Source organism: Bactrocera dorsalis, unplaced genomic scaffold (assembly GCF_023373825.1).
Source record: "Bactrocera dorsalis isolate Fly_Bdor unplaced genomic scaffold, ASM2337382v1 BdCtg305, whole genome shotgun sequence".
In the NCBI taxonomy this organism is placed as follows: Eukaryota; Metazoa; Arthropoda; class Insecta; order Diptera; family Tephritidae; genus Bactrocera; species Bactrocera dorsalis.
In genome coordinates, this window is record NW_026038356.1 from 948 (window position 1) to 25,000 (window position 24,053).

Here is a 24,053-nt window from a genome sequence, read left to right on the forward strand (position 1 = left end):
TTATAGTAAGTGTTTGGAATCGTTTATTATTTTGTAATAATAAGATTTGTATTCAAATACGAGAAAATTAATTATTATGTAAGTCCGGGTCAAAATTTGATCAACAGTCTTACTCAAAAATTCTTAAAAAAATACAGTCTAAGAAATACACCATACTCATTTATAATTCTCAATCTTGTGCTGAAACCCTAGCTCTTATTTAGTCTTAGTTCTACATCAACACTCACCGATTGATACATTTCCTCTGCTGAAAGCGTACACCGCCACCGCAACTGCGTGAGCAATCACTCCACTTGCCCCAAGTGCCCCATCGCGGGTAGGGGCGTTGACGTGGACCAGCGTTCGGTCGCTTCGTGCTTGTCACAGCTGAGCTCTCGCTTGTCGTCAAATCAGACACATTTCCAACAGCTGTGCTCTGTGATGACTCAGTGCTTGTCATTGTGGTTGTCCTTACAGTAGTGGCTTTCGTACTAACTACAATTTTAGGCGTCTCAGTCACAACATTATGGCTAATAATAGGTGCTTCGGGTACACCTGCCCCTCGCGCAGTTGGCGTAGTAACCGCGGGGACTTTTTGTTTTATTGTTTCATTTAAAACATTAATAGACTCTGTTGTCGGTTGCTGCATTGTAGTTGTTGCGGTTGTGGTTGTGGTTATGGCTGCCGCTGTGGTGGGCGTGGCGGCTAATACTGTTTGAACCTCGCTGTTGCCGATTGTAGTTCCAGCAGATGTTGTCTCTATCCCTTTTGTTGTTGTGATCAATAGCGTTGAAGTAGTTGGCGTTGTTGTAGTAGGTGGTTGTTGTTGTACGTCTGTTGCCACAATTTCGCTCTCTGGATAAACCTCATTTGCACTCGTTTCAAACCCTGGTTTCGGATAACGCCATAGATTAGCCATTTCGTAGTTAGATTTCGGATGATTCACGAGCAACGCTAACCGATTGCTCTTCTGTTGTTTTCGTTGGTTCAGCCATTCTTTGTGTTTCTAGATGAGAAGAAAAAATGTAGTAAGCATATGGGAGTAAAACAAGGAAAATGGTAATTTATATTGCTTCGAAACTTAATTCCCTTCACAAATACAAACAATTTCTTGCAAAAACTGAGTTTGACCGATAATCTTGTATGACAGCAATAGTGCACTGATCTGAACAATTTCTTCCGAGATTTCTCTGCTACTTTAGGCAATAATCCATACCAAGTTTCTTGAAAATATCTCGTCAAATGAAAAATTTCCCCATAAAAACACATGATCGTTCAGTTTGTATGGCAGCTACATATACATATGCTGTAGAGGTATGAGCGGCTTCATTTGTACAAAATCGACATCTCAAACACTGAATATACATTGAGACAAAAAAGCACCCAGAAATTATAACTAAATTCCCCGGGCAATTGAAATTTCAAAAAAAGTATTTTGTATTTGTAACTAAATTTTGTGTGCGGAATCGTTGCGAATGTTGAAAAATGCTTACGGTGATTCAGTGTTATCAAAAACATAAACCGATGAGTGGCAAAGGCCTTCAAAAACGATCTACAGATCGTTCTGAACGACCTTCGATCTCTTTAACTGATGAAAATATTAGAAAAAGTGAAGAATATGGTGCTTGAAAATCGTCATTCAAGCAGTAGAGAGATAACTAGCTAAATTTTTTTCATAAAGAGTATTGTACATGCTTGATAGTGTGAATTCCGATCTCACATTCATGGATAGCATTATAACTGCCGATGAGACGTGAGTTTATGAGTTTGACATGAAAACAAGTCAACAATCATCGGAATATAGGGAAAAAACGAGCCGAAAACAAAAGAAAAACACGCCAAAGCCGCTCAATTTGTTTCGAAAGGACAGACGGTCAATAAGGAGTCTCTATAAAGCCGTATTGAGGCGTTTTCCTAAGAACATCCGTCGAAAACGGCCGGAAATGTGGAAAAAGAATTCATGGATTTTATACGACGATAATGCACCATCGCTGCGACCCACGATTGTGACCAAACTTAAAGGCAAAAACGCAATTAATACCATCGATCATCCACCGTATTCACCAAATTTGGCACAGTGTGATTTTTTTCTTTTTCTTCAAACTGAAATTGCCGCTTCGTGGAAACAATTTTCAGTCGACCGAAGAGATAAATCAAAATTCGCTGAAGAAACTGGAGATCATACCAAAAAGTACTTGTGTAAAGTGCTTCGAGGACTGAAAAAGTCGTTGGCATAAGTGTATTACATCTGGTGGGAATTACATTGAAGGCGATAAAATAAATATTGATGAATAATTAAATATTTTGCGTTTTATTTACAATTTCCAGGTACTTTTTTGTCACAATATATATCTATTATGGTATTTTTTAGACCTGAATAGCATTTTTTTTTTTAATTTGTTCCTTTATAATAGCATAGATCATGGCATTGCCTATCTGAAGCTATAACAGTTTCGAATCTTTCTGGCAATTTGTGGATTTATTCCAAAAGAATTAAGTCAAGAACGAATCAATCCTATGTTTGATACCAGTTCTTAATCTTCAATCTTTTTGAACGCCCAGAACATTATTTTCCAAGCACAAAGTTCGACACCTTTTAATAAAATATTACGTACGCTTACATAACTGAACAAGACGTACAACTTCAAGACGGAACTTAAGGATAAGCTGCCCAACGCATGGTTGGAACATGGAATAATGCAAGTAATCAAGTTTCGCCATCTCTCTTCAAACCGTATGAATATACTACTAACAGAGGCAATATCTAGCAAACTCATTTTCAAAATTACTAGAATATGTTGACCTATTTTTCGTACCTTTCAACAACATGTTTTCTTAAAATTTATAAATCGACTTCAAAATCTTTTGGTAATAACTCTATTGTATAAAAATTTGCGAAAATTTCTGATATTTGAGATTTTCCAGAACCCCTAGTTCATTCTCACTCATCTCTCATCATTCACCACCAGATCATTCAATGTATGTATTATATGTATATATATGAATGTATATACATATGTTCGAATGGACTCACTGATCTTTAAAGCATCTTAATGATAAACGGAAGTACATTCATTGGCAAGCAACAAAAAACCAACAACAAAAACGATGAGTACATCGGATTACAAAGTAAATGAAAACAAAAGCTTATGCTCACATACACACACACGCACATATACATACGCGCACAGTGTAAACAGATTTGGCTGCGGCAAAGCATGGATTTAAGAGTTTTATGGGTTTGGCGTCCATTAGAATCGGTTGCGTTGACAGTGATTATCAAAATTTGGAACAAATTTGATGGATCATTGAACGTTCTGACGAAATGTCACGCATACAAAAACACAGACGAGCAGACATATGCAGTGTAACGCTCATGCAATGCTTACTACTGTTGTTGTAAATATTTGTGAAGGTCAATTGACTTGTAAATTACTTGTCGCTCGATTTATCTCACATATAATTTCAGCCGCAAATTGATTTGCATTTTTTCCATTTTGTTTATATTGTTTTTTGTTTTTTTTTTTTGTAACATCACATGTTGTTGTTGTTGCGTTGTGTTGATTTCGTTACATATACTCCTGCGTCCAATTAAAGATGAGCAGGGCGCGTTAGCGCTGATATTGATCGTAATGTTCTTCGACATTGTTGTTGTTGCTGTTTAACTCGTGCGCTTCAGCTAAAAATTGAGTGAAAAATCATGCTGTTCAACGGCACACCCATGGGAAAAGTTCGACTAAATTCGGCTGTGCCGGTTTTTTCACAGTTCAAAAACTTTTTGGGCCAATGCATTTGCATACACACGCATGTCTACACATGTACGTGTGTGTGTGTATTTATTGATATACGTACATGACAAGAATTCTTTAAAGTTCAGTAGTTTTGTAGGAGAAGGTCAACGGTAATAGGTACAACCGCAACTGCCAAGTGTTTATGGCATCGTAAAATTAGGTTTTCGAAAAAAGAAGGAATTACGGCATAACTGCATTCAATTAAGACGTTTGACAGCATCATTAATTAGAATAATAATAATACGCCCACATTATATAAAAACATGTAAGTTGTTTGATATATCTGACTTTTACGCATGCTAGCACCATCGTTTCTATTTGTTTCTGCCTAAAAATATGTAACAATAAACGGTGAACAGTCAAGCGAACAATCAATACTTCTACGTTCATTCTACGGCGTTTCTTACTCAGCACACTCTGAGTTGTGCCATGACTCAGCATAACAGTAAAGCTATACCGCCGATGGCACACAAGCATTGGCAAGTAACCCTTTAGTGAAACATCTGACTAGTCGAAAAGCATCTTAATTATAAAGCTTTTTGGAGAGTTGGTTCAAAAGTTGAGAGGCGGGTCAATATTTTTCAGTAAAAACTATTCAGGTAATCACGGGGGGAGGTAGTCTAGCTAAATCTATACAAATCTCACTTGAGAGAGAGAGGAGAGATTTTTATAACTATCACGTAACTGAGTCAAAATAAAATTAAATTATATTGAAACTATTTTCTGGAATGAAAATATGATGAAATTTCACCCAATATTGTTTTTCTTAAGAAAGAAGCACAGCAGCACTTCGAGTGCCTTATCTACCGGGTGTACCGGTGTGAAGTGAGCGTTAAGGTACAAATGTATTGGTAGGGAACATTTGTTGTGAAGGAGCCTTAATTTTTGTGTTTTTTTGGCATGACATCTGTCAAATCTACTCAATAAACTTACAGTCATTGAACAAACAACATCACATTTTTTCATTGTGGTGAAAATGTCAAATTTTGTACTGAAAAGTTAGCATTTCCGGAAAGCATTAATTTTTGTTTTAATTTGAGGGAAAGTGCTGCGACTCTGCAGCTTGTTGTTGTTGTTGTAGCGATAGAACCGTGTTGACAGTCCTTGACCAAATAAAATATCCGAATCCGTTCCGGTTACGTAGACCCGACTGTCGGGTTAAATACCAATATGACTGATCGAATGCTTGTCGTGTCATATGGTGATCTAGCTCTATCAGAAGCAATATGGATTAATCCGGGACAACCATCAACATCGACTGCAAAGACAGATCGATTCAGTAAGAAGAAAATGTTCTGTGTTAGGTGAGACCAAGAAGGTGTGGAATATCATAAGCTTCTAAAACCTGGTGACAGTAAATCATCAATTTGAAACATGAATTGCTCGAAAACCCAGCAGAATGGGCTAGAAGATACGAAAAAGTAATTTTGTTACACGACATCTGCAGACAAACAAAATCGGTTCAGAATACAAAGAAAGTACTTGGCTGAGAGCTGCTACCCTACTCGCCGCATTCAACAGACTTCCCCCCATCCAATTACCATTTGTTTTGTGTGTCTGACTGGATTTGTTCAAAAAACGGACATTTCAATTGGCATTGTATCCACAAATTGCCAAAATATGGTTAAAGTGTACAAAACAAAATTGTCAATACTTTGAATAATTTTTTTTTCATTTCCCATTCACATAAATATGTATGTAGATTAACGAACGTCGCAGCAACAGCTGAGGAATAGTCAGTCAAAAGAACTAGTACCTATTTATGCTTTGTTTAACTTGCTTTGTTTATGACCATAAATACTTTATTGTACACCGATTCGTTGAACGATTTCAATAAAATGAAGATTAAATAAAGAAGAGTTTTCGAGAATATTATAATGTTAGACAATACGGCTGCCAGACGAAAAAGTAAAAGTATTAAAGTTATGAAATATAACAGAACAAAAGTTTGCGAAGGAATAGATTATGGTTAAACAGGTTCACCATAAGAATTATCAAGTTAATGCACATTCAACTAATTGGGAACGCCTTGACAAAAGAACATTTACTACTGGGCTTGCCTTACAACCTCTATTGTTGAAGTTCATGTGGCAATATAAGAAATATGAGACAATTCATGTGATACAGTATACTCTCGAAAAGTAAATTCTCAGAAAGTAAATAATCGCGGAAAAGTAAATCACCTTTAAGATTACACATGCACCTCGAAAAAGTAAATTTTTTAATTTACTTTTCAGAGAGTGTGATAAAAAATTCGAAACGAAGCAAGCATCGTTTTTTACGATGTTGCAAAAACACTTACTCTCTTGTTTATCGCGTCTTTTTAGTAAACAAAGAAACTGCTGATGAAATAGAAATTTTGTCAGACACTTCAGATGGAGAAGAAGTCAGCCAGGAACCCAAAGTGACATATGCGGAAGCAATTCAAAGCGTAAACAACTTAATCCACTGGTTTAAAAATGAAAACGATGCAAATCAGGTGTCAGGCTTTTGGAATTGTCGTTCAAAAATGGTCAGAAAATATATTGCAAAAGAAAAAAAAACAAAAGAATATTCAAGATTTTTTTTCTTCATAGTAAATACATATGTATGTATGTAAATGTAAATATGTTTTTCATGTAAATCCATATGTTTTATTGAAGCAAATAAATGAATGAATTTTTTAAGTTTAAAAATGCATTTAATATTATAAAACAGATAATTTATGTATATATTTGGAAAAGTAAATTATTCGAAAAAATAAATTACCCAAAATACCAATCGATTTACTTTTCGAGAGTATACTGTACCTCTTTTGGATTCAACAAAAAATTTGCAGAACATACTATGTATTATGTCTGTAAAATACAGCCCTATCGAATTGTCATAAGACGAGCAACGACGACAAAGTTGTAAGATTAGACGATTTTATTGAAAATCACATGGATATGTCTTGCCACACTTGAGCAGTGACGGATCCAATTTTTTTTCGAGGGTGGTGGGTTAGGTATTTCCTTGCAACATATTTTTTATATTGATGTTCTGGAAAAAGTCTCAAGAATTAATGGAAGCCCCATTTTTCAAAACGTAGACAAGATGAAGTTTCAAAACTAAACACTCCTTTTGAAAACCGTGTCAAGATTTAATTATACTAGAATCTTTCTTTTGAAAATTGCTGGACTTTTTTTATCTGGACTTACCCGTATTCGTTCAACAGTGGATATGTCTGCACCAACTATGGTAATGATGAGCAGAAGAAAGAGACACAGTCTGAAATAAGAAGAGAGATATATTTGGTTTGCATATAAGTTTACATAAAAAGCTCCATCAAAAAATTTTAATTTTAACTAAGGGAATACAATTTGTATAAAATTAAAAAAAATCAAATTTCGATGTATTTTATCTCCTTAAAAATAACAAGTGATCCAAGATCACGCGTGAGTCTGTCATGCTATTTTTGATCAGTATTGTTTGGCATTTTATCATGGAAAGACTTACGCCTGAACAACATTTACAATTCGTTCAACTTTATTACGAAAATTCGTTTTTTGTAAATAATATGGAAATATGGAACGGCTTGGCGCATTTTACTTCGGGATCTTAAAATGAAATCATACAAAATTCGGCTTGTGTAAGAACTCAAGCCTCTCGACCTTCCCAAGCGACATTACTTCGCTCTTCCAAGAAGATTCGACGTATTTGAGTCAAATTTTGTTCAGCCCGTTTCCGGCTCAGTGGGTATGTAAACAAGCAAAATTGCCACATTTGGCCTGAAGAGATTCAAGAGCTGCCATTTCGTTCAGTAAAAAACAACGGTTTGGTGTGGTCTGTGGGTCAGTGAAATCATCGGTTCATATTTCTTCATGATGTCCGTGAGAACGTAACCGTCAATGACGAACGTTATCGCATAAGTCAATGGATTTAATGAGAGAACCCTTCGTCGGGCAGATAATTTCACGTTGACCGGTCGATTGGCCACCAAGATCGTGTGTTATCGCATCGTTAGACTTTTTACTGTGGGAATATGTAAAATCTAAAGTCTATGCGGACAATCTCGCATCGATTTAGGCCTTAGAGCAAAACATCACGCGTGTCATTCCATTACCAGTGGAAATGCTCGAACAAGTCAACGAAAATTGGACTAAACGGAAGGACCATCTGAGACGTAGCCGCGGCCAACTTTTAGAAGAGATAGTCTTCAAAAATTAACTGCCAAAAAATGTTCTTTCGAATGATAATAAATATTTCCCATCAAATTTGAATTTTCTGTGTGTTTCTTTAAAAAGGCCCTTAAATCGATATCTTAAACAGTTTTTGAGTTGCATCACTCTAAAGTATAGTCGCCCAGTTCCCTCAGAATCATCAATTTATACTTTAACGTGATTTCCTTCCACATTTATCAAAATTGCCCACAAATTTTCTGTATATTCTATATATAGTTCCAAATTCAGTGACCAACTAGTTTCTGTTTCCAGTGCCGTGGATGAATTAGTTCAACTAAAACAATGGTCAGTATATTTTTTCAAAAATTTACTGTGTATTCTTAAAAAATTATCAAATATAAAATTAATAAAATTCTTCAACTCTTGATAGAGTTGTAAGCCTCAAATACATCATATTTTTGTTCTTGACTTCAACTATCTTCCATTCAAACTTATTGAACCAAAGTATGATCTACAAATACATACAAACTATACATATGAATATTCAGCTCAAAAACTTCATTTTTAAATTAAGAAACTTCGATCCGAAGAAGATTATGTATACAACATCATATCGACATTAATGGGAATGCTGGTATAACGATAAATAAATAATCATTATAGATATGAAGGCATCTTCAAAATTGCAAAATAAAAAGACGTCCGAGTTGCAGTCGGCATTTTTGAACCTGCAGTGACGCTATAAATATATGTATGTACATAATACATTTATGCAGCTGTGTGTGCAGTATATTGGCTGCTGGAAGCTGTTCGGAGGCGCCCAATCAGAGCAAGCAAATGAAGTGCAAAATCATCAGCAACAAGTGACGGCGGCAGCAAAGCATAAATGCCAATATGTGCGCATTCATCTGCATATAGCAACTTATAAATGTATATAATAGATCTGCTATAAATATACGTACATATTTATAAATGTGCATATAATTCTAATGTTGTGTGTGGATTTTGAAAAAAGCCTGATGAAATGCGGTGCGCACAGCTGAGGATGAAAATGAAATTGAAGATGTTGCAATGCAAATTGAAATCATAAGTGAATTGGACTAATGAAGTGTTGAAAAATAGAGTAGCTTTGCTTGCCCTCTTCACATCGCCGCCGAGCAGAAGAAAAATTGATTTTGTGGAAACAAAAACGCCAAGCGATGTAGGCTAATGGCAAGCGCTACAAGTAGTAGGCACATCTCCACAAATTATTCTGCTCCACACCATTTCAGTTGCCACAGGCGCTTTGTTGGGCTAATTTAAATGGCGAATACTGTACCACATCGTAAGTTGCAGTTTGCAAAGAGTTCATTGATGCTAATTTGGTCTAAAATCTAACGGCTCACATTGAAATGCAAAGCCGGCAGATAGTCTATTTGGTATTACTGTAAATACATCTGTTTAAATGTTTTCATTTCGATTCTTATTTGTGCTCAGTTTTGCGTAGATAATCTGGCGTGTGTTTACAAGAGTTGACGAAGAGTTTGTTGTGCAAAAACACCTTAATAGAGCTGGCAATGCCGCAAGTATAATTCAAAAGTGTTTACCATTTCTTTTTTATTTATGGAAGACAAAGAATTTGTTTCTAAAAACAATTTTGTACCTAATTTTTCAGTTCAATATTCGATAAGTAAAACGATGGATTGAGAATTTAGGATCAAAGAGTTTGTAATGCTCTCAATAGCGCTTTCCATAAAGAACCCACACACTACGAGATGCTTTTAGTCTATTATTGCCATGAAAAGTCCATCGACAAAGCCGAAGTTTCCAACAGAACTTGAAACCTCTTTCGTGGAACTTTAGACCGTATATAACTTTTCGGATCCGCAGAATATGAGGAGATTCTAAAAGCGTAGAACCTTAAGCGCCCAGCGTAGAGTTTTAAAACTCAGCTGAGATGGTATGGAAGGCGTCCCGAGCAGGAACATTCTGAAATCCTCCGCTACTTCGTTTGCATCGATGGTAACTAGGACCCAAGCGATAAGCGGACGAAGCCGGTAAAGAAAAGGTACACTGAGCATTTAATGGATGGATCATAGCTTAGTGAAAGGCGGAATCTTCTTTCAGAAGCTCTCCATAAGTCCTGGCTTCAGGCTCCTAGGCCACTGCAGGGTCTATAAAGCGGAGGAGATGGCCATCAAGGTAGCAGTAGATGTACTTTCCGAAGTGCAACTACCTTCAAAGTGGTATGCATTCACTTCGAAAGGAAAGCTACAACACTAAGCTTGAGCTCTCTGACAGTGCGCTCAATACTTACCAAACAGTGTTTTATATTTTTATCAATAGTATCAAAGTGTTTAGATATCAAACTAGTTTTTGTGTGCCGGATCTTAACGCATGCGCGGGAAACTGTAAAGTAAGAGCTTGCTAGAAAGGATACTCTTACCGATATTTCATCAAATTGACAACGTGTCGCTGTCTTCCTATGAGCTTGGCAAGCGCTGGTCACAGACCAAAACTTGTGCAGCTGTGAGATTCTTCTGGCTCAAAGAGGAACGCAAGAGGTCGTCTGAACTACTTGCTCTTAGAAAAGTTCAGTTGACCGGCATGCTAAGTGTTCTGACTGGACATATCTTCTCTGAAGCGTCAAGTTGTCAAGGATATTTACATGAAGATACTTTGTTTTCAACCGTCCAGGTTTTGCCAGACTGGGGTAGAAACATCTCGGTAGTAGTGTATTTGATATTAGCCGCTTTAAGAAATTTGTGATAAGCTCAAAGTGCTAGAAGTTTTGGGAACAGGACCAGTGTTCACAGTTGCCTAGCGGTATTCTGCGTCAGCTTTGGCGCCAAGATCAGCTCTACGACCTAACCTGACCTAACTGATTACCTATTTGGCGGAAGTAGTTCCATTTAACTTTCTGAATGGGCTTTTAATTGATTTATACATAAGACTTTCAGTATTCTAAGCCCCTTTTAACAGACTCAAACGTTTATTTGCATCATAAATAAACAAAGCCCAAAGAACCCTAAGAGATTTTAAATATTCAAGAAAGCCGCTGGTCAGTTAGCTTTGTAAACTATTATGTTTTTCAAAAGGTTACAGCGTTACCCACACCCGTCCAAGCTTTCTTCAAATATCTAATGCGTACAACTAAATTGCAAATAAATAATACTTTGTTTTATGAAAAACACGCGATATACAAAAAAATGATTACAAACACCCATTGGTTATTTAGAAAAGCAAAAAAATATTTACTCAGTTAAAATAATTATTGTGTCGAAAATATTTATATATAATGACGCATTGAGGTATAACATAACAGTAAATGACGAGATGTACGATACTTATACTAGGCAATAGGAACTCTGAGTCATTAATATAGGGTCTCTCTTCAAAATATTGGCACCTTCTTCATGTATATGAACGAAATATAAATTTTCTAAGTTTTCTGAATGAAAATATTGAAAAATATAAATTAATAAATCAATTATAGCTATCAGTCATTAATCTAGTACTAAAGGAAGAGGCATATTTTGACTTTCCTAATGTCTGACTCCAGCGTCACAATCTAGCTCTCAAAAGCAAACTTTATAGAGGCCTGAGTTTATTTTTGTTTTTCTTTTCTTTACCACAAATATTTACCAAAATAAAATGACGTTACAACCTCAAATTGGGGGTACTTTTTTCGCAGACCACAGCACCTACAACGGTTGTGGATCATTGACAGCTGTTCAAATGTCTACAAACTAACTAAAGTTTAGGTATATTGTCGAAACGCGTGCTGTTATTAGCTCATACAAGCAGATTTTCGATTTAAAACGTTTCTAAACACGGCCGCGTAAAGAACACGCTAAACGCAGAACGGTTAACAGTTAGCGAACCAGAAATTAAACGATGGAAAAACGTAAGCATTTTAGCATAGAAAGCAATAACGGCTTCATAACTGTGAAGAATGAGTGCCAAAAATTAAATATTTCGTCATAAACGGTGCAGTTGAAACGCACCCCTTTCTAAACCGCTTTAAACGTCACACATTCTGCGAAATTGAGGGACTATGAATTGCATCTAAACTGAGTACTTGTTCTACAAGCAAACGACATTTGTTCTACAATAATTGTTAATTAGGTAAAGGCATCAGTACTAACAAGTAAAACATGTCTTTGGAGTATCAATTTTATCAAAATAAATAAATGGCGCACGGCAATGTTTTAATGGACCGGTCGTCAGTCTTTTAAAAACTCTTGCACCGTTTGGAATTCTTTATGTCTAGCAAGAAACATGAACAATTGAACGCATTTCAGTGTTGAAAAGTGCACGGAAAATTCCGGAAATAATTTACAAATAAATCAAAAAGCGAAAACAAAAATAAATAACAATAATCTAATGGTGACTCCTTCGGAAAAGGGTTTGTAAAAGAATAATTTGCATAAAGTGAAAAGTGAAAGCCAAAAAGAGTTAATTGAAGCTCAAGGAGATATTTATTATTTTTTTTTTCATTGTGTACTTTCAAGACTGTCATGAAATCTTGTGATCAAAAATAAAAAAAACAATGGAGTATTTTGGAGCAAATCCATTGAGAAAAAACTACCAATAAGATCCTACAAGTAAACCAACTGCAACTTAAATAAACCATCCCAAGTGACGGAAAAGTGATGTTTGTGTCTAAAATAAGTTTAACGCCAACTGACCCAAAACAACAAAAGTAACAGTGCATTATAACCCTTAATCCCTAAACTTATAAAGTATCATTAATGCCCTGTAATTATACCTGACCTCGAAATGTTTAAAAGATCTAAGTGAGAAAATAATATTATTTCCGCTTCTGCAGTTTAAACCTAGTTATACGAAAATGACCTTAATCCATTAGAAAAACGAGCATAATTTTTAGTATTTAAGTCCAAATGATGTTCTTCTAACGTGGGCTAAAGAAATGTAATGTTGACGATAATAAAGACAGAATACACAATCGTCTCTAAAAAAATAAATCTCTTCAAAAAAAGTAATAATACAGGGTTTGTCCGGAAAATATTAGGAAGGATTTTCTTCCGCCGCTTCAGCTGTACTACGTAGCGTGCGCACACCGACTGGATTCGGTAGAGAGTGTTCCTAGCTAACGACCGAACAGCTGGTCAGTTGTCTCCGAAAACCTTGAGAGTTGCGACAAACAATTTTCTCGCGACGTGTTTCTGTAAGTGGTGCAAGCCGAAAATGTAGCGTTCGTTACAACAAAGGTACATGATTATATTCTGTGTGAAACTCGGTAAAACTGCGACAGAGACGTTTGACATGATCAAGCAGGTTTACCCAGATGTTGCTTCAGCAAGAGTGTTTCGCCCAGGCCTTTTTGGAGCGCCGGGAAAAAATCGCTGATGAATGAGCAAATCGAAAAAGAAAATAATGCACATTGTCTTTTTTGACATCAAAGGCATCGTCCATCATGAATTTTTTCCTCCGTCAATATCAAGTTTTACTTGGAAGTCCTCAAGAGACTCAAACGAAGAGTCAAACGAGACCGACAAGACATCGCAACCGATTGGAAGTTGCACCACAACAACGCCTCGACTAACACCGCCTTTCTTGCGAACAGCTACATAAAGAAGGCCGGCATTCCAACGCTTCTGCAGCCACCCTACAGCCCAGATGTGATCCCCGGACTTTTTTTGTTTCTTTGCCTGAAAAAACCGATGAAAGAGGATCCAAACAGCATGCAACTCGGCTCTCAAGAGTATTCCGGAGAAAGCCTTCCGTGACGCCTTCAATTCTTGGAAATTGCGTCGGCAGCGCTGCATCGACGCAGAAGGAGCCTATTTTGAAAGTTTTTAAAGAATTGTTCAATAATTTTTTTTTAAATCGACTCAATCGTTTTACTTTCCGGACAATCCCTGTAACCATTTCTCAATTAATATATGTATACTCTAAATTTAAATGAAGATTCTAACGCACTCTCTTCCTTAATACAAATTTTTAGCGCCTCTTTTTGGAATACGCCATCTGCAGGCACTGTTGCTCTTTTTCAATATAACTGTGGTCTATGTGAGTCGCTTAAATGTATCCGTGGCTATAGTAGCCATGACGAACGCCAATACAACGAATCCAAATTTTCAGGTACGTTCTGGAGCATACTTATTTTTAGTTCTATACTAACAATCCGTTATTTAAAGGAATTTGACTGGAATGAGCAGCAAAAATCCTACGTACTCTCCAGCTTCTACTGGGGCTATGTGCTCACACAGTTTCCCGGTGGTTATTTGAGTCGTCGTTTCGGCGCCAAAATAACTATACTCGTCGCCACATTCGCCTCCGCTGTGTGCAGCTGTATAACGCCTGCCGGCGTGCATCTCGGTGGCTGGCCCGTATTTTGTGTCATACGGCTGTTACAAGGTCTCTTCCAAGGCGTTATCTTTCCTGCCATACATGACCACCTTGCCAAGTGGTCGCCATTGCATGAACGCAATCTTTTAGGAGCGCTTAGTCTCTCCGGCACTGATTCTGGTACAGTTGTAGCATTGGCGTCAAGCGGCCTCATTGCCAGCAGTTCGTTGGGCTGGCCTGGTATTTCGTACGTGTCTGCGTCACTATGTTTTGCGTGGTGCGCAGTTTGGCTTGTGTTCGCCGCAGATAATGCACCTTCCTCAAAGTTCATCACGCCGCAAGAGTGCAAGTATATTGAGACATCACTTGAGCGCAATGATGACTTTCATAAACAAAGAATACCAGTACCATGGCGTGCAATCTTCACTTCGGTACCATTTCTAGCATTCCTCGTGGGACGTTGCGCCGAGGCTTGGGGCTTCACCACATTGCAATCACAAATACCATCCTACATGAATGGCGTACTGAATATGGAAATCAAGAAGAACGGTCTATTCTCGGCACTACCCTACCTGACGATGTGGCTTTCACTATACGTCTACTTGGTGATAGCGAATCTGCTCACCAGACGGAATATACTCTCACTGACAGCGATGCGCAAGACGATCAACACAATCTCACTATGGATACCGGCACTCTTGCTAATAGGTATCGGTTTCTTGGACTCCTCTCAGACAACACTTGCAATCGTGTTGATGACACTCAATGTAGGTATCAATGGCGGCTCAACCATAGGCAGTACACTCAACTCGATTGATCTGGCGCCTAATCATGCGGGCATACTAATGGGCTTATCTAATACTATCGTGAATATTGTGCCGATCCTCTCGCCGCTACTTGTAGGCGTCATTGTGACAGATAACGTAAATAACTCTTTGAATTTTAAAAATTAGAATTTTCTATATTGAATATTTTTCTATGCATTAACAGCACAATCGCACGCAATGGCAAATCATCTTCGCAATCGCCGCCGTGATTTTCTTCCTGGGCAATCTGTTTTACATTATTTGGGGCACCTCGGAAACTCAGCCCTGGAACTCGGTGGATTTTCATCAAGACAAAGACGCAGAAAAGACTGTGTGCAAGCAAGTTACGTTAGGGAAAGCAGTCGAACATTTGGAAAATGTACAAAATGAGAAAAAAGAAGAGATTGGTAATAAATCTAGTTCTGTTGAGAGCACAAGACTTTAAAGTATTTATAATTTAGTTAGTTTGTAGTATAAGTATTATATTATATTTTATATAGTTAAATACCATGTCACACATATGTATATATTTATATGACGTGACATACATATGTTCAAAAAGTCAAAGTGATTATACAATAAATTTTCAGTTAAAACATTGTTTTTCTAAATATTTAAACAAATATTTATTTGGTAACATACGCACTTAAAGACATTTGGGGAAGAACTCTATGGAAGAGGCAAAACAGAATAAATCATGTTGAAAATTAGATCAGAAATATACAAGTACAAAGTTCCTACAGGCGCTCGGTATGAAGGACTGTAGGAACAGAGTGAGACTTACAAATCGAGAGCTCGCAGAAAATGTCAAGAATAAAGTACAAGAAAACAATAGAACGTCTTCTGTGCACTTGCTCCATATTGACAAGAGTTTATTGAAATTTGCGACAAAAGCAGAAGGATGGCTATTTTTCATGGACCATGTAACTCATTGCACTCCATCTGGTATCGAAAAAGACTAAGACTGATCTACGCGTGGCTCATTAGTCTACCAGCAACACCTAACTGTAGATGTCAGGATTTGGGGATTGAAACAATACCAAAAGCATTTTCAAATAACAATTGCCTTCTATGGAAGTGTATTTCGTTTCACTAAAATGCAGCACCCCATCGATGAAATCTTATGGCACACTACATTAGTACAAATAACAGAAATAGAAACCAAATTTATCTAAACGAGTCTTCGGTAATACATATCTAATCCTAATTCCCTGGTGAGTACCCTAGCCCCACGTACCCCAAAGTGTTTAAGATATGTAAGGGTGACAGCTTCACTAGAACCTTTTCCACTTAAACCCAAGCTTCTACATCTATTAAATCATTTCTCTTTTCTAAGGCCTCACAAAGTATTATACTATATTGTAGTTCATGTGTAATCTTTGATCAGCCATCTAACCTAACCTAAACTAACTCCAGTTATATCCACCCTCAAATATACGTACACATATTCATTTGAAGACTAGTCTGCCATCAGTACTCCTAAATTCACTTGTCATATTAGATGCATGACACGAACACGCAACATGCAGTTACTATTGACCACCAAATGTCAATGGAAATGTTATGCCAACCTTCAATCAAGCGAACCGTTAGAATTATGACATTTGACGAAACCAGAAAAGCGCAACAACAATATATTATGACGAGATAAATACAAACAGACACCATTAGGAAAAATCACAACAAACAAGCGAGCATAGAACAACAACATGAAATAATGAAACGTGAAAAATCACTGTCATGACATGTGAGCACGCAATGTGCAACCAGTAACCACAAACACATACACACACATAAATATGAATAGTGTGCACAAAATGCCAGTAGGCGATGTGAAGGGTTAAGCAATGAGCCGATAAGCGATGCAATCGACAGTCAGCGGCGAATGTGTGTGGGAAACAATTAACTACTGATACTTAGAAATATTAGAAATATTTTCATTGATAAATTAATACTAATACTAAGTATACTTAGTTGCGGCTATCGCTGTTGACACAAGTGACAGCTGACGATTGCTGCCGCTTGACGTTTGACCGCAACCGCGAATTCCACGGATACTGATCTTGATTAGAACTCACGATGGAAGGTAAAAATCAGTTGCGTGCAAGAATTTGTGGGTTGGGTTCGAGGTAAATATCACATAGTGCAAATTCTTACAAGTGTTTAAGTTAAAAATGTAAACAAAATATTCACGCGAGTAATATGAAAAAGACAACATAATCTCAATATATTTGACAACTGATTAATTTGTTGTTACTAGACAAAAGACTTGTAGTTTGATGGTCCAATTTTAATATAGACATCTGATCGAAAGTGAACCGGTATGCGAGATTAAAACTACGAACAAACAGAATCGACAAAAACTTTCCCAACAATGGTACAATCTTTTTTTTTATTTTTTTGTGAAGTTTTATCTCCATATTGCCACCTAAAATTAAAAATTCTTTACAGACGGAGGAGAAACGATATAATATGGAAACCACTCATATTGAAAAAAATTTGAGTTTTGGTTATAAACTGGTTATATATTGGTTATATATGTACATAGAAAAAAATTTCAGTAACGAGTTTGTTTGCAATTTTATGCTTCAAATCACAGTCACGGAATTGTTGAGGTTGATGAAGAAGTCTTTTCGGGAGTCTACTTTATTACGAATAAGTATATGAGTTGCACACAGCATCCAGTGAATGTCTCGAAGTCATCGAAAACTTGCCTCATACGAGTAGTTTATGCACCTCTCTATAACGATAACATCGAAAAAGTTAAAAAAAAGAAGACGTGGGAGCACCTCAGAGATAACAAAAGATTTCACCATCTCTTTGAATCTGGCACAACACATTTTGGTTAAAGTTTTGGGTATGAGGCCTATCAATGGTAGACCAAAAGACCTGAATTTTTTTTAAAACAACAAAAGCTTGCAAAATACGTGCCTGAACTTAGCCGAGTACCCTACGTTCCTTCATCATTCATAATTACTGCTGCCGAAAGGTTGGTTTCTGAATATGACGTCCAAACTGTCCAACAAATTAGTTAATGGCGCTCCAAAAACGAGCCGTATGCGAAAAATCTCGCTGAAGACACTGTAAGCCAATCTAGCCGAGTCTTATATAACAAGTGTGAGAAATTATTGGATGAAGAGTTGGCACACCTGTATTGGCTCATGATTGTTTCAGAAACCTCTGAGTCATTGCTCTTGAATAATATCCTAAATTCCTATATATTCAAATTGATCAGAGTAATAATTTCGGAGATAGAGTCTTGAGAACGAAGAGACCCATGTAACCCCTTAAGCCAACACATGCACTCCTTAAGACAATGACCTATAACAAGACAAATGCATCAAAATATTCAGAGTAGAATGCGAAAGTAACCATATATGTGAATAGCTGACCTTAATAAGGCCGCTATTCTAGAACTAAAATATAATTTTTAACATTGGGAGCATTCGAAGCGATCACAACAGAAGTTGTTGGGGAAATAGATTAAACGTCCAAATTTAAAAATTAAATTAAATTATATAAATATTTATTATACTGCTGTGCTAAATTTAACCCGTTAAATGTTAGATCAATATTATACTAACCTTTCTAAAGCTCACAATATTAACAAACAGACTGACATATGTAGGAAGGTCGACTTTTTTAATATTTTATTTGTTTAATGAATATAAGAGTGCATATGCAGTCCACAGCTGGCGCGCATATCTCCGCGAAAGCACAGTAAATAATACTACAGTTATTATTTTATCTCTAACAACCATAAATAACACAGCTAAGCAGCTTAACTCTCTTCGCAGCACGAACACACGCACACACCTATTTTGCCATAACCCGCCCTACTCTCTACACGCCCTTACTACTAAGACAATTAAAACGAAATAAAACAAAAATTTAACCACGATTTTCATATTAAGAAGCCATAAATTCATTTAAAACATTTAAACAAATAAAAAACTTGTAGCTTTACGTATACACATACACATGTTATCTTTTTTTTCAATTTCATTTCATATAAAGAAATATTCATAAATAAACAACCGAAAAAGAGGCGCGTGCTAAGAAATTCCAAAAAACGCCCGCAGTTGCCACCCACCGCACTGCCGGGCCGCTTTGAGCGAAATTCAAAAAAACAAAAAAAAACATTTTGATTGCTTAGCAAGCACATAAATTATTACAATAACAACAAGGCGCGCGTTGCTGAAGTCACTGAATTCTCAGCAGCGTTTTGAGCTTTTACGATTGCTTTTAAGTGAGTCTGCGTTGGTCATAAACCATCCAAGAATGGGATTGTGAGAAATAAAAAGACAACGCAAAGCGCCCAAATTAGTGGCCTACAGCGCGCGGTTGAGTTTGGGTGAATCAGTGACAGCTCGGGTCGCCGCTGACTGCCGGCAAGCCGCCTGATGGACAGCTCGGCGAGTGTCAAAAATGCAATTTAAAAACTCAGGCTTAGAAAATGAAAGCCACTTGAAATGCAGAGCAGTCTCCTCCACCACCATTAAACAATTGAAGGCAATTAAACTCTTAAGTTCGGCCGTCGATGCAACCGAGACGAACGCGAGAAATGCTTACTGTGAACTGTGAAATTGTGCAACTTCTTTGCTGGTAATTAGCTTTGATAAGACACTAGATTGCCAATATATAGGAGAGGGTATAAGAGGGTGAAGCTGCGCTCGCGGCTTGTTTTCGGGCGTAGTGCTCGAGCCTCGCTTGAATGATGCGATTTCTCGGTATTTTCAATTGGGTAATTCGAGCTGCCTTTGGATTGCATAACTCTTTCTTTCTATTTTGTATGTATGGAGCTACAATTATTATTTTTTTCATTCCATACTTGTGTATGTATTGTGTGTGTTTTTTGTTTTTTTGGTTCTGTGTTTGAGATGTACGAAATGATTTATGACAGCACGCTGCGTGTCACGACCGGGGAGTGTAGACTATAATTAATAAATTATGTATTTATTGTATCGCTTGCTCACACAAGTATTGAACGAGTGCACCAACACTTTCATAGAATAATCATAAAAGGCTTGGAAATAGTCGTAAAACGTACAAAATCTGTTGTCACATAAAAGTATCGACAATTCGGCGAAGAAAACACGCCGTCGGAATTTGGGTTTGGTGTCAAAAATTTAAAATAAAACTGCTTAGAATGTGTTATTGCCCTTTTTTTGTTTTTTCATAGATTAAGTCATCAATTTGAGTCGATGACTGTAAAAATTAGAAAAAAATAAGATATTTTTTATATCTTCATTTCAAAAATATTTTTATAGCATGGTCTTGCTATTGTAAGGGTACACCTGGTGTGAAATTGCTAAAATTTGTTTTTTCATTTGTGCATATATTCGTTAGCGCGAGTCCTACGGATCACCTGAACAAATTTGTCCAAGAGACTACGGGTCTAATACCGGTTAAGGTGAAGTTTAAAAATCTGAATAATTGGTTGTGTGGGAGATAAGTTTTCCTATTTCGACAAATGATCAATACAATAAGAATATGGACCTACGTATTAAATTTCTTTGGGATATCTTGTGATATCCCTACAAAACTTCACCTTCAAAATTTATAACTCAAAGACACGTAATTTCTTAGGCAAAGTTGTTCAGAATAATCCAAGAACATTTCCCGCATATGTGATTGTTCCGTTTTTTTTTTTTTTGGAAATTGACCCGCTCTAATAGTCTTATTATAGAAGTATCCATCTGTAACTCACCAGTTTTTTGATATGTCCAAAAATTTAATTTGGTAGGCCAATAACGATCAAAATTTGACTAAAGTTCAAATTTAAAAAATTGCGGCCGTTTTGTCAACCGCAAGTCATCGTCTGTATTGACAATTCACCACTTTATTGTAGATTTTGGCATATTTAAAACGATTCGACATATGACATACTATATATCGGCCAAAAAATTGCATTAAATCGAAAACATTTTCACGCGATTATTTTTTACAACCTTTGACATGGATTAACTAAGCAACAGTGTATCGATGAACTTAAAATACTCGTATTTTGTTTTTTTCTTCATTTGTTTCGAAAGTACAAAAATAATATTTCTGTTATTCATTCTTTTGGTCATAATTTTAATAAATATTTTTTTGTTTTTGCAAATTTTTAAAAATTCTACTCACCTCAGTAATCGCGCTGTCCCCACCATATTCAAACAGCAATTTAACCCCATTTCAGTTATTTATTTGTGAAGTTCGCGCTCAATTTATATGAAAGGCTTCTAAATCACGCACACAACTCTGCCTTCATGAGAAAATTTTAAACACAGTTCCTTTTATTTTTTGATAGAATTCAATCAATAGTAATTTGAAATTCTATTAGTGCCTATGCCAACTTAGCTGCCACAGAGTTCACTTTTTATTTTATTTTATTTTGTTCAATTTAACTGACTCACTCGAGGAACCTCTTGAGCCAGGCTGCGGAATGTACTCACGCACATCGGCTTGCGATTGAGCTGAAATGAAAGCGAAATATTCGTAAATTAGTCATCTGTCAGAGAAGAAATTGAATTAATAGATAATTTAAAATGGACCAAACGCATTTTTGTGTTGAGCGAAATTTGAGAAAAGTTCAGCGGTTCAATGTGTAGCAATTTTATTGCTATCATATAGAGTATATACATATAAATATAAAGTATTTAGTATAAGTATTTAGTATTGGTATGTAAAGCCTTTAGTATTTGTATATAAACCATGAGTGCTCAATTGATTCCTAAAAATTATCATTATTCATTATTTGTTTTTGTTTATTTATTTATTTGGCTTTTTTTGCGTAAAACTCGATTCTCTTATCGCACTGAGTGTCAGAGCTGTCTGATAATGCTAATTGCCGCCCAAGTGCGAATTAATTCATATTTATTTTTAAAACCAGAATTAGTTCATTCTTATGTTATTCAAATCGTAAAACATACGCACGTTCATTGCCTATTTTTATTTCAGCTTATCAATTCAATAAATATAATCGCTCTTATAGTTTTTTTCTAAGATGACTAAATACATATGTACATACATATACTTAAGGAAACTGCATTCCACACTAAAAGACTATTAACATTTGAAGTAGCGAAGTAGTGAAAAAGTATTATGAAACAGAAGAGCCTCGCGTGGACCATTAATTTCATGGTGACATGCTGTAATAGGAGAAGGAAGTGTTTAAAATATATAATTTCGCCTCTATGCAGCCGATGTTGAACTTCCATCCACTCGTAAAATTGATCAACGATTGCCAAAAAAAATTTATTCGAGCGCCAGGTGGTTTAACCATCAAACCTAACCACTGTTATTCATAAATATTTGCATTGATATTTTTAGAAAATTTAATATTCAGTTCACATTGAGATTTAGGATCCCAATAATGCTATTCGATGCATATATATCTTTTGTTAAGTTTCCGAAAAAAAATTATTATTCTTAAACCAAAATTGACAGCAAGAAATTCTAAATTTCGAAGAAAAAAATCCGGTTTCCGATTACACAGTCAATTAACAGACTCACCAAAGTATATAAATAAAAATACTTTAGCAAAAGCTCCGCCAACAAAACGGTATTGAGTAAGCTCATGTATGAAGATCAATTTCAGATAAGTTCTCAAAACATGCATTTTAATTTGATTTTCTAGTTTACTGTGAAATCAGTTCATAGAATGCAAAGCAAATAATGCAACTATTAGATAAACGATTAAAAACAAAAGGAATGTGCAGAAAAGCGTAAACTGTCCAGCAGCAAAAAATAAATTTACAAAAATCAATTGGCTGTCTGGCTGTCGATAGCTGTCAAGTCGGCAAACCGTGATAGAAATGCGTAACTGGTATGTGGATGTCGATAGATTTGTGTAGATAACTGTATTCAAATTTGTGCGTGTAGCATCAAAGCTACTTCTACATACACCGTCATTTATGGAATGACACTCCCTCCCGCTCAAATTAGTTGACAAAATAAAGCAGAAAAAAAGATGCAAAACAAAACTTAAATAAACCGGAAAAAATTAGCGAAAAAGGTATGACGGCTCGCGCCAGCTGGGAACTTTTTACCGAGATAAAGGGGCGGTGAAATTATAATATACCTACAACAATAGAAGCTACTTAATTACATACGTAGTTTAAAAGCATTTTAAGCGTTTAAGTAAAAACTAAATAAAATTACATAAAGGGTGATCCATTTCGAGGTTTTCTACTTAAGAAAAAGAATATGGAAACTTCAAATTTATGGATGAATTTTTATTATCATTCGAACGAACATTCTTTATTTACTTATTATCTCTTTCAAATTCTGGCCCCGACTACGTCTCAGATGATCCATCTGTTGAGTCCAATTTTTGATGATTCGTTCGAGCATTTCGACTAGTAACTGGCGAATCGTAGGTGATGTTTTGCTCCAAGGCGTGATTCGAAGCGGGATTGTCTAAATAGACTTTAGACTTTACATATCCCCACAGGAAAAAGTCTAACCGTACGGTATTGCTGCTGCATTTTCTTCACTGCGTGCTGGACGTGGTCTATTCAATCAAATATTATCCAATAATGAATACTGGGTCGCACGATAGGTGATGGTGTTGCGAATAGTACGCTCAGTAGGCCAATTATATTGAGCGAAGCTCGCGAAACACATTCTTTACAGAACGTGAATTTTCGTTATAAAGTTGAACGATTTGTAAACGTTGTTCAGGCGTGATCTGTCAAAAAAGGCTATTGGAAAAAGTACCTCCACTTGGATCACTCGTTTTATATTTTCTTTTTTTTTTTGCTTATGATCGATGAATTTTTATTTACCTAAGCCATGCTTAGCTACTACTTCTAACTCAATAATATACTTAAGCTAAATTTAGCAAGTTTTTTCGGCTACCGTAATTTTCCGCGCAAGCGCATATTCCAATGCTTTGTAGCTGAATCCAATGGCGATTGTTTCTATATAAAAGTATGAGCATGCGGTATAAAGATATTTAACTACTTTTAAATTTATTACGGTGCGGAAGTATTCGCAGAATTCCTACCACAAATTTTGCTCCAATTTTTTTGTTTATTTTGTCTTCACTGCACATC

The 24,053-nt window shown here is 36.2% G+C and overlaps 2 protein-coding genes across 3 annotated transcripts; one reads left to right on the plus strand and one right to left on the minus strand.

Moving 5' to 3' along the window:
- Nucleotides 1–227: 227 nt before the first annotated feature.
- LOC125780238 (uncharacterized) lies at nucleotides 228–21,369 on the minus strand (the record flags this gene model as incomplete). Its single annotated transcript, XM_049462137.1, is given in 3 exon segments — nucleotides 228–985; nucleotides 6,950–7,019; nucleotides 21,139–21,369. Coding segments are annotated over 3 exon segments (878 nt in total), but the record flags the coding sequence as incomplete, so codon positions are not given.
- On the plus strand, nucleotides 10,824–15,612 carry LOC105232456 (putative inorganic phosphate cotransporter). 2 transcript variants are annotated; one of them, XM_011214138.3, is made up of 4 exons: nucleotides 10,824–11,798; nucleotides 13,863–13,999; nucleotides 14,056–15,129; nucleotides 15,197–15,575. In XM_011214138.3, exons 1-4 carry the CDS (start codon nucleotides 11,789–11,791, stop codon nucleotides 15,455–15,457), a joined length of 1,482 nt encoding a protein of 493 aa, XP_011212440.2. In that variant the 5' UTR covers nucleotides 10,824–11,788; the 3' UTR covers nucleotides 15,458–15,575. The 2 variants fall into 2 exon arrangements, with proteins under 2 accessions (XP_011212440.2, XP_029408683.2); XM_029552823.2 differs by lacking the exon at nucleotides 10,824–11,798 and adding an exon at nucleotides 11,819–12,299 and having other exon boundaries at nucleotides 15,197–15,612.
- Nucleotides 21,370–24,053: the final 2,684 nt, after the last annotated feature.